Source organism: Sinocyclocheilus anshuiensis, unplaced genomic scaffold, assembly GCF_001515605.1.
Source record: "Sinocyclocheilus anshuiensis isolate Anshui unplaced genomic scaffold, SAMN03320099.WGS_v1.1 scaffold328, whole genome shotgun sequence".
Taxonomy (NCBI): Eukaryota; Metazoa; Chordata; class Actinopteri; order Cypriniformes; family Cyprinidae; genus Sinocyclocheilus; species Sinocyclocheilus anshuiensis.
In genome coordinates this window covers 931,784-942,741 of record NW_015558621.1, presented here as the reverse complement: position 1 = coordinate 942,741, position 10,958 = coordinate 931,784, and the positions used below count along the sequence as shown (strand labels likewise).

Sequence of the window (10,958 nt, the reverse complement as noted above, 5' to 3'; positions counted from 1 at the left end):
ATTTTTTGCTCTGTGGTACATCATCTTTCATTTAATAGCATTAGAGCTGCTCCATTGCAGCGTCTTAGTACTGTAATCATGCGAGTTGCTGTAAAAATGCAGGGAACAACTCGCTATAAATCTCCTAACTTTGATATTTTCATAAATAGAAGTTGCGTTTTTTTCATCTGAAACCTGCAGCGCAGTGGCGTAACTACAGACAGTGCAGGCAGTGCAGCCGCACTGGGGCCCATGCCGCGGGGGGGGGGCCGCAGCGCACGCGGGCCCTGCCCACATTGCAAGCGACTATATTAATATAAATGAATAATAAACATATTAATAATAAAATACAATTAGTACCGAGATTCTTCACAGAACTGAATAAATCTATAAATTCCACCCTCGTGTATTTTTTTTTTCTCTCATTAAAACCAAAGGTGTTCATCAGTGATTGTATATCCAGAGCAAGGACATGTTTGTGTGCATTTTGTTTTGTGCTTTTACCAGAACAAAGCGTACGATCGTCTGTGTGAAGACTGTGCATTGTGCACGAATGCAAGAGAGAACTGATAACAGCAGCAACGAGCGCTCGCCATATCACATTCCAGCGATAGATCACCTGTTATTTAACACAGACCAACGAATCTGTTATCCAGTGGAGATGTTTCTTTAGGTACATCCGTGCGTGCCGCGAGATGTTGCAAAAAGTGGTGGGGGGTCGTGGGGACACACGTCCCACCCGTAAATAAAAATATAACAGAATGAATAGTCTTGTTTTATTTGTTATATGTCATTTCCACGACTTTCCAACAGAGGAGAAAAGTATTGAGATTGACGTCAAATTTGCCGTCACTCCCTAAGCCGTTGTACAGAAACACCCTCGCAGCAGCGCTAATTCTTTTCTCTTTTTTTGTCATTTATGTGGGGTCTCCTCGAGAGTGTATGTAATGTTAAAGTGATTATATTGCGTTTCATTTTTAATCAAGTTAATTTAGAAAAACGTTTGGAGAATTTTTTGTTTGTTAAATGTAAGTTTCTTTTAAAGTAGCCTAAGGACCAAGTGGCCAGCGGCAGACAGTGAGATGATCATAGCCTAACGATATAAACGTGCGCTATTAGGCGCATATCTAATCGTTTGTGTGAAGAGTGGAAGCTGAAGGCACTTTGCAGGACACGGAGGCGCCAGCGCGATCACTCATTTGCATTTTTTTCTTGATAGTGGAAACAACTTAAAATACGCCGTAATTTTTGCTCATAAAGGTAAGAGTAATACATTCGGAAATGTAAAGGGTCTACTTTTATTTGTGTGCATTCACAATATCAACAAAACGTTGTGCTGTTATAAAATAAATAGGAAAACAGAGGATGAGTTTGCAGTCTCATCTTGAACAGGAGACTTCACAATGATGAACCGAAACTCAACGAATTGAGTCACAGATATGATAAATATATATGATAAATATATCTATTGTATATCTATAGAAAGCTTTAAATTACTACTTTAAAACGAAATAATTAAAATCGAAAACAAAAACTCTTTCATTATGTAAACCGTAAAGATGCATTTCTCTCTAGAGGCACGTCCAATGAGGAGATGGCGAGTCATTTTTTCATCACCATCTAAACTATAAAAATAAGGAAAAGCCTTAAACAGGTCTGATTATTATATTTTTTTCTGATTTTTTTATGTTGGTCTGCTCTGAATACCTTAAAATGTAAAGACTTTGCTGCAACGCAATTTTGTCTGATATGTTAATTATTTAGTGGCCTATTTTTTTTAATCCATGAAGCAAATGCTTTAAAAACAGCTTTAAAAATTACTTTATTGCATTCCAGATGATTTTAAAGAACGTTACACTAGTGTGTGTGTGCGTGCATGCTTTTGTGTGTATATATTAGAGCTGTCAAACGATTAATCATGATTAATCGCATCCAAAATAAAATAAAAGTTTTTGTTTACCCAATATGTGTATGTACTGTGTATATTTATTTTGTATATATAAAGACACACACATACAGTATATATTTTGAAAATATTTAAATGTATTTTTCATGTTTATATTTATATTCAAATAATTTATATTATATAAAAATATATTTAATATATAAATATAACATTTTTCATTCTTCTTTCTTATATATGTTTTTTTTTATTTATCGTCTGTGGAAGGTGTAGGACCATAAAATGTTCGTCCAATCATATTCCTCGGTCCCTAGTTTTGGAGAGTGATTTGCAGGGAGGGTGGGATCTTATGCTTTTAAAGCTAGAATGCTATTGCTATATGCTAGCCTCTCCAAAATGCCTACCCTACCTTTAAACATTATATTTGACACATAAAAATGTGTTATTAAAATTTCAGGAAAGGTAGAAATGTGCTTCTGTTCTGGTCCTGGGGGAAATAAATAAATAAATGGTAAGTGCTGTAAAAGACATCAAAAGATAATACAATCAAAAGGTTATATGCATTTTAACAAGAAACTTTTTCAAACACACAAAAGTGCTTCTGTCATTTTTATAGAATCCCTTAGAGTTTATATACGGCTTATAAAAGCTTTATTTATTAAGTTCCCTTTCTCAAACTTAATTGCCATTGTCTAACAGGGGGACTGAGAGCTGAAACATGACCGTGCATTTTCAATTCTTAATCTCTATGAAATGATCAGCTGAAGGAGGAGTGCAGCTCACATCTTTGTAATTGATAATAAGAGGAAGCGTGCTAGAGCTCAGGCTATGTTTTATTACAGTCATACATATTTCATCTAAAGCCCATATGGCCCGCATATCATCAGTGCAGTGGGATTGTTTCCTCCACAGGGTTTCTCAACTCCTGCCAACATTGTCCAAACACCACAAATACAAAACAACTGTATTGCATGGCAAAACAGTGGTGAGATTGTTCATGACCTCTCTAGCTCTATTTTTATTTTTTTTTACTGTGCTTTGTGTTGTACAGTAAGTTTAATATTCAGTTGAGTGTGGGATGAAAAACAGTTATGCCTTAAACCCTGTATAAAAGAACCCATTGACTTCTAATTATGTGTGTTTATGTAGTTGTTCAAGTGAATTAGCATAGCATGCTTCATCATAATTGCATAATGTTTCAAATGAACATGATTTCCCCTCTCTTTGATGTGTCTTTGCAGGGTTCTTTGGTCAGAATGGTTTTCCTGGGCCCTGTGAACATAAGTACTGTGGTTTGGGGAAGCACTGTGTGGTTGATCGAGAAACAGGTGAAGGAGAATGTCAGTGTCTGGAGCGCTGCAAACCACATTACAAACCTGTGTGTGGATCTGACAGCAAACTCTACCAGAACCACTGTGAGCTTCACAAAGCCTCCTGTATGGCCCATCAGAGAATAACCATCATGCACAGCGAGGAATGCTTCTACAAAGGTATAGAACCAACATGATGTGTTATAGTATATTGTCCATCGTTGTCTATGCGCAAACTTTCACTGCAACTGATGCCGTTTTTTATTTAAGTGAGTTGTTGAAGCTGTTTTTGTGAACTACACACTTTTGAAAGATTGATTTTTTTTATTTTATTCAGCAAGGATGCATTAAATAGATGAAATTAACAAAAATAATAATAATAAGTCTTAAATTAATGCTGTTCTGTTAAACTTTCTATTCATCAAAGAATCCTAAAAAATAATCACTTTCCACAAAAGTATTAAGCAGTTTAATATTTTTTTTCAACAAACATAAATCGTTTTTTAATAAGACACATTTCTTGAGCAGCAAATCAGCATATTAAAATGATTTCTGAAGGCTCATGTGACACTGAAGACTCAATGCCATCGCAGCAGTAAATTACATATCAAAATATTAAACAGTTATTTTAAATTGTAATAATATTTCGCAATATTACTGTTTTTACTTATTTTTGATCAAATAAGCGCAGCCTTGGTGAGCATAAGATACTTTGTTTCAAAAACAAAACAAACTTTTGAACGCTAGTGTAATAAAATTTTGTTTTTAGTATTAAAGAGTCAGTATTTTTGATATCATTACTACTGACTGTTTGCATGCGCGATTATCTTTAGTTGTTTAAAGATGTGTTTTTGTAAGCTCTGAATGGATGAGAATTCTGAATCATAAGAACAGCACATCCTAATGTGTGCGGTAAGGCAATGGCGATGTTTTTGACAAATATATTTTCCAAGAAAGAGAGAAGCTGTTTTGTTCGGCATAATAAGCAAGATATGATTCTCGGAAATTATGTCCAGCACTAATGGACTAGTAATGGCCACTAATGAATGAAACGTCCATATTATATTGTGCACGTAAAATCTGATTTAGAACTGAGAACTGTGTTTCTTAAATCATGATTCATTTTGAAACAGAAACAGTACAACATGAATTGTTGCTCATTTGGATGATCATTACTGTTCTGCTGGCTGATACATTAGGTTTAATTCCTGGATAAGGTAAAAAATCAACTGAGAGAGCTTTAGATTTCTAAAGATGACTTTAGATTAAAAATTATAACAGTTTGAATGTGTCAGTTGAACTAATGGACCATCATATCAAATGGTTTATCATAGGAAAGATTTTAAAACATTGTTCACTTACAGCTGCATATCATCTAAGCGACTGTGTTGAATTTTGTCAAGTTTGCAAAGGCCTGGCAACCTTATGAATGCAGTACGTCACCCTAACCACAGCATTCATGTGCAGAAAATCTCTTCAAACTCTTTCTCTGTCATTTAGAAGGCATATAGGCAATCCTGACTGAGAAATCAAACCACTAAATGCCCTCTCAAATTAAATCTCAGTCGTCAGATGATGATATTGACCTGCTTGGGTCAATCAGTGTACAAGAGGCAGAGAGATGTATGGTTAGGGTAGATCACTGTTTCTCAACCCTGGTCCTGGGCGCCCCCCAGCACTGCACATTTTGTGTGTGTCCCTAATCAAGCACACCTGATTCAACTCATTAGCTCATTAAAAGAAACTTCAGGACCTGAAATGGATGTGTCAGATAAGGGAGACATACAAAATGTGCAGTGTTGGGGGGCGCCCAGGACCAGGGTTGAGAAACACTGGGGTAGATGATTGTTTTGCAAATCAAAGTTTCACAGAAGACACCACAATGCCTGATTGCAAAATTGCCCTCTGAAATTCATTAATCTTTGTTGTTTAAATAGTTTGAATGAAATTTTTCTGCATTTGTGTAACACGCTCTGCAGGGTATTTGTCTAATTAGTTTTTTTTTTACTATCAATCATGTATGTGGCTTTAGAAAATGGTTGGTTTGTTCACCTCGATTGAAACTTTGAAGATTAAACTGTAGAAAGCTGGTAATTGGTGAGATGATTGGATAATTATGTGTTCTAATTATCAGCAGTGTATTAAATAGGCCCTAATGGTTTTCACAATGGCAGGTGCACTTACACCGTAATGTTTGTGCTTATTTTCAGGAGCTTTGAGAGAATGAAACAAAAAATTATAAAAAATAATATGTTTACGTTCTTATCATTCTGGGAGCAAAATAACAGTCTGGCGACCGTTATCTGAATTTTAAGCATTGTTTTTTTACTTGTCAGAAAAAAAGGTAGACGAGGAGACAAAAAAGCTGATGAACTTTGATGGAAAGCTTTCATTGTGGGGGTGGGAGATCCTTGACTGCACTGTCCTCTTATGCTTTCTCCAGTCTTTATTTCTTTATTTCCTCTCAAAACAAGAGTAGAGCGTAGAGAAATAAATCAGATTTGAATGAGCATCCTACAAAAAAAAATATATATATATATTGTTTTTTTTATCAGTATTTTCCTGTTGCATTCCAATGCAAATATCTAAACAAGATAAATTTATTAAACTCAAAGCTAAATTGTATTGAGAGAATATATCTTTATTAAGTTTATTTTTCTCGCCCCATTGCCAGGTTGCTTTTTTTTTTTCTTCTTCCAAGTACAAACCTCATTAAATTTTGTTAGATTTGTGCTTGAAATAAAAGAATATTCCACTTGGGAGAGAAAAATAGACATCATGCAAGATATATTCTCTGTAAACAAGTCTTGCTTCTCAAATAAATGTAATTTTGTCTTTGGATATTTAGATGTTTTTTGACTAGCAAACAGTAAATGCATGGATTGGACCACAGACAAATCTAATGTAAACAGTGTATAGATTAGTGCATGCAGTCATGCCCATTCAAAGATTGTATGTGCTTTGAAATATTTGTACCTTTTCATTATTAAGATGCGTGATTGTTGTAGGTACAAAAACAGTGTTTGGATTGTTTTTGTGTGTAGAAAACAGCCATTTCTGCACTCGTCACAAACAGTGGCCAATTAAATGTCAAAGCCCTGCATACTAGTCTTCTCTAATGCATCATGAGTACTCCACCTTACCACTCCAATATTTTTCCTATCTCTCAGGGCATTTGATTGTCTGGCCAAATACTGATATTGTCAGAGTCTAGTGATTTGGGGCCTGTACATACGCCAGAGCAAATTAACCAAAAAACAGCAGGATGAAAGCTTACTGGAACATCAAGAGACTGCTGATTCTTCCCAAACTATGTGCTGACCAGGGCAAAGAAGAGAAGTAGCAGGGTAGATGCCATAATACTAAGTAATAAAACATCCCAGAGCATATGCTGTAGGCTACAGAACTTCCGTGTCCCAGTGGGAAGGCTGTGAAGGAGTACTCTCTAGCCAAGGATGAGGTTTCGGATTTTGCGTGCCTGTAGGGCTGTGTGGTTTGGCACGAGGCAGTGGGTTTGGATAACGATGGGATGCAAGCTGTTGAGTTGGCCAAGCAAACTGTAAATGCTTTTCTAATTGCTCGCATACATTCGAGCCCAACAGAACATCTCGTGCAATTACAGGGCATTATATTCAGAGGAATCTCTTTTTGTTCCGTATCGTACGGGACACCTGTCAGTGGCAGGGGTCTGACCCATCACAACATCTATCTGTCTGTCCGTCCATTCTGTCAATGTTTTCCCACCAGATGACACTTTCTAAAGGACAGAAATCTACAAAGTTGAATGGAAAATCAGCACAGAAAAGGATAAAAGGGTATCCTGTCATATAGTTTTAAGTTGGACCCCCAAAATTTGTGGTACCCCGCTGCTCTTGTTTAATACATCAAACTAAAGGAAGAATATTACACGTCAAAGTTTTAAACTTTAACGTACTTATGATGAATAATCGGCAGACGTCTCAAAAGACAGCTTTACTGTCAGCCGGAGCAAGAAAAAAAGTTTCATTTCTTGCCGCGTTGACTGTTAGGGGAAAATATCCCCCCATTAAGCTTTCCTCTGTCTGTTAAGCTTCAATTATGTCCATTATTCCAGTGACTCACTCGCCGTATGACTATTTGCACTGGGGAAATTAAATGGCTCTTTCAGAATTCTGCACTTTGCTCCACATACTGTGTAAGTTTGGGTTGTTTGAGTTGTTTTGAAGGTGATATATTCATCTCATTCTTTTCTCCCCATTACTTCAATTTCTTTCATGAGAATGAAGAGTTAATGAAGCTTGTGGTCTGTCTGATGTAACTCCATTCAGCCATCAGTCAGCCTTTCAAATGTCTTTTGTTTTTTATCTGTTGTTTTGGATGTTGCTGACAATTGAAAGGACTGACTTCAAATGTGGGTTATCTTAAATGTTATGGTTAAGTTATGAAAGAAGTGGAAAAAGAAGCTCAGGATCAATGTGTGGATGTCTAGATATACACTGCTGTTCAAAAGTTTGGAATCAGTGTTTTTTTCTTCTTCTTCCTGCAAGGATGAATTCAATTGATCAAAAATAGCACTAAAGTCATTTTCAATGTTAAAAAGGAGCACAACCATTTTTTAAATACTGATACTGTTTCTGGAGCAGCAAATCAGCATATTAGAATGATTTCTGAAGAATCATGTGACACTGAAGACTGCAGTAATGATGCTGAAAATTCAACTTTGCATCATAGGAATAAATTACATTTCAAAATATATTAAAATAGAAAATGTTAATGCAACCTTGGTGAGCAAAGACACACTCAAAAACATTAAAAAAAAAAATCTCACTGACCCCAAACTTGTGTGTGGTAGTGTAAAATATAAAATCATAATTATACATGGTATACATATACAAACACATTCATTTTACCTATTAATTAATTTCAAAATACATTACAAATTCATTGCATATGTGCTTTTTCACATTTTTTACAAATATATTTAAAACTTTTTTGGAGACATGATTAAGATGTTCACCATTTCCTTTTCGTTGACACCCTTTTATGTCATTGACCCTTTTGCATTGTTTTTTGCTAAATAAAAGCCAGTTCACAGAATTAAAATATTTGTATTCACACATGGCTTGGTGCCCATGACCAGACATGTCATTTCTTTAGCATGTCAGCCAAGTCCTGTACCTCTGAGTATTGAAAGCGTCTTCATCTCCTCTGCCGTGTGACATCTAATTAAAGCACTCTCCCTGTGGAGACAGCTGTGGTGTCCTCTGAGAGAGACCCACCCGGGCCATCCCCCCTACTGCAGCCCGGACTGCTAATGAGCCTATTAGGGACCGCATTACCTGTTGGATGTTGAGACGTGGCTTAAAGGGATAAACTGAGAATTAAAAAAAAAGCACTGAGGCCATGAGAAACAGAGGGAAACTTGATTTACTCTAATGAGTATTCAGTGATTATACATGTTCCAGAGTCAAGAAACCCTCCCTGTTCCCTATGTTCCTAGCAACTTCAAAAACAGACACCTTCATTCATTTTCCCTAATAGTGAATTTTTACAGACATTTAATGTGTGTTGTTTTTTTTTAAAAAGACATTTAGAAGCTGTGTGTGGCACTGTTGCCTCTCTCTTAGGATAAATAGGTCATCCAAGACAATGAACTCTACAGGTTTTCTTTCATGTGACATGATTGTTAGTCCCTTTCTTTCTCCTACATTATGTTTGTTTTGAGATTTCTCAAGGTTTTGGAGGTACTTTTGGAAAGTTCTTGTAGGCACACCAATGTTAAAAGTAATAATGAACCAGAAAAAGAAAAACATTATGTCATTGTTTATTTGTCCTCGTCATTTTAAACCTGTATGCTGTAATTTTTTCAGCTCAACATAAAATGAGTTTTCAAGAAGCTTTTCCATACAACTTTACAGTTGTAACAGTGCAATAAAAACAATGCATATGATTTATCAAATATAAATATTATTTTTTAGATATGATATATAAATAACATTTGTTGTTTATATTTACAAATAATAATGTAAGTAATGTTTTATATTAATTTCTGATTTAATATATAACATATATTAAATCAATTAATTTGTCTGTTCTTCACGTGAAGCTATTTTATGACTTCAGAAGACAAAATATTGTGCACAGGTTATGCAGGGGTTTTTTTTAATTAATATTTATATGTCTTGGAATTATAAGGTTCTATCTGCATTCTGAGCAGTTTTGAGATATTGAGTTTCAAATTTTTGTGTTCCATAGACTTCTGTTGATAGAACCCCTTTTGTTTTCTAAAAAAAAATGCCCAAAATGTACACAGCTTACAAAAGAAACATCACATAATGTAAATAAGTTGTCACAGAATAAGAATATGTGAATAACTAAATTTTGACAAAACGATTTTTGTATTTTTTGGACCTTGATAGATGTGGTCACAATTAACAGCTGTGTGAAAATTCTTCACCATTATTCTCTTTTACTTGGAAAAAATAATGGCACAAATAATATGGTGAAAAAATACTACACTCTTAAAAATAAAGGTTCCAAAAGGGGTTTTTCACAGCGATGCCATAGAAGAACCAGTTTTGGTTCCCCAAAGAACCTTTCAGTGAACAGTTCTTAAAAGAAACGTTTTTTCTTAGCGTGAAGAATATTTTTATAATCTAAAGAACCTTTTTCCACAATAAAGAACCTTTTGTGGAATAAAAAGATTCCATGGATGGTAATAGTTCTTTGTGGAACCATTGGTGCCAATAAAGAACCTTTATTTGAGTGTGGATGAAAAATAATTCTTATTTTGCGTATTCAAAAAGAAATAATATGTTTAAAAAAAGATCCACGTTCTATGACAGAGAACCTTGAGGAAGTTTTGGGTTCATATGTAGTTTACGTTTTACCAGCCAACATCTCAAATCTTCCAACTTCCAACTTTAACAAAAAAACAGAACTTCTTTCAGTACAGATATACGAGCTCTAAACTGATGTCTACTGTCAAAAGAACTGACATCCTCCAGAAAACAAGACATCTGTGCTATAAAAACCATGACTGTTGCAAGATTCCAGCCTTTTTATGATGTAAACACATTCAGATCTTACACCACTTTGACACAACTGTTTATTTTCCGGTATATAGAAAACTGTTTTCAATAAATACGATTTAAAAATGAACATATCTGAAATGCACTGTAAGCTTTGCTCAGATTTTAATTGCTCTGTAATTCGAGTGAAGCTGTAGAGGTAAGGATGAGGTCATGCATGGCGAAGCTCCAGGAGGCGTGATTAAACGTTTCAACCCACCCCCAGCGGGATTATCTGATCATCCGCATGCAGCGTGTGCAGGATTAGAGCAGCATCACCACAATCACATCTGCACCAAAAATGAGACACGGGAACCTTATTAAGACTCTAAAATCATCAACGCAGACACAAAAGCACAAGGTTTGATGGTCTATTTGGTGCAGCTTGAAGAGGATGGTAGTTTTTTACTCTGATAGCTATTTAGTGAGGCCATAATAACAAATCAAATCAGATTGTGTTAAATCAGATTGTTGTTTGCGCAATTAACCGTTTAAAAAAATCTGAACAACCTCAATTTTTTGAACATATTTATTTAAAAATATAACATTTATGTAAGATCAAATGTTTTTGGGTCATGAACATGAAACACATTTTATTTCATTTTATTACATTACAGATTAAGTGCATACATACAGTGACTGGAATACATGCTCTTTTATGAAGCTGAAGCGATTAATGATAAGACTGAATGTCATCCGCTTTTTGAAGTGCTCACC

General features: G+C 35.2%; 1 protein-coding gene across 2 annotated transcripts in view; it reads left to right on the top strand.

Annotated features, from left to right (window-relative positions):
• fstl5 (follistatin-like 5) overlaps positions 1-10,958 on the top strand; it is a 138,320-nt gene that overhangs the window by 42,150 nt on the left and 85,212 nt on the right. For both annotated transcript variants that reach the window (XM_016476621.1, XM_016476620.1), the window contains exon 4: positions 3,124-3,372. In XM_016476621.1, the coding sequence (XP_016332107.1) occupies positions 3,124-3,372 (249 nt within the window). The remainder of the gene's footprint in view (positions 1-3,123; positions 3,373-10,958) is intronic.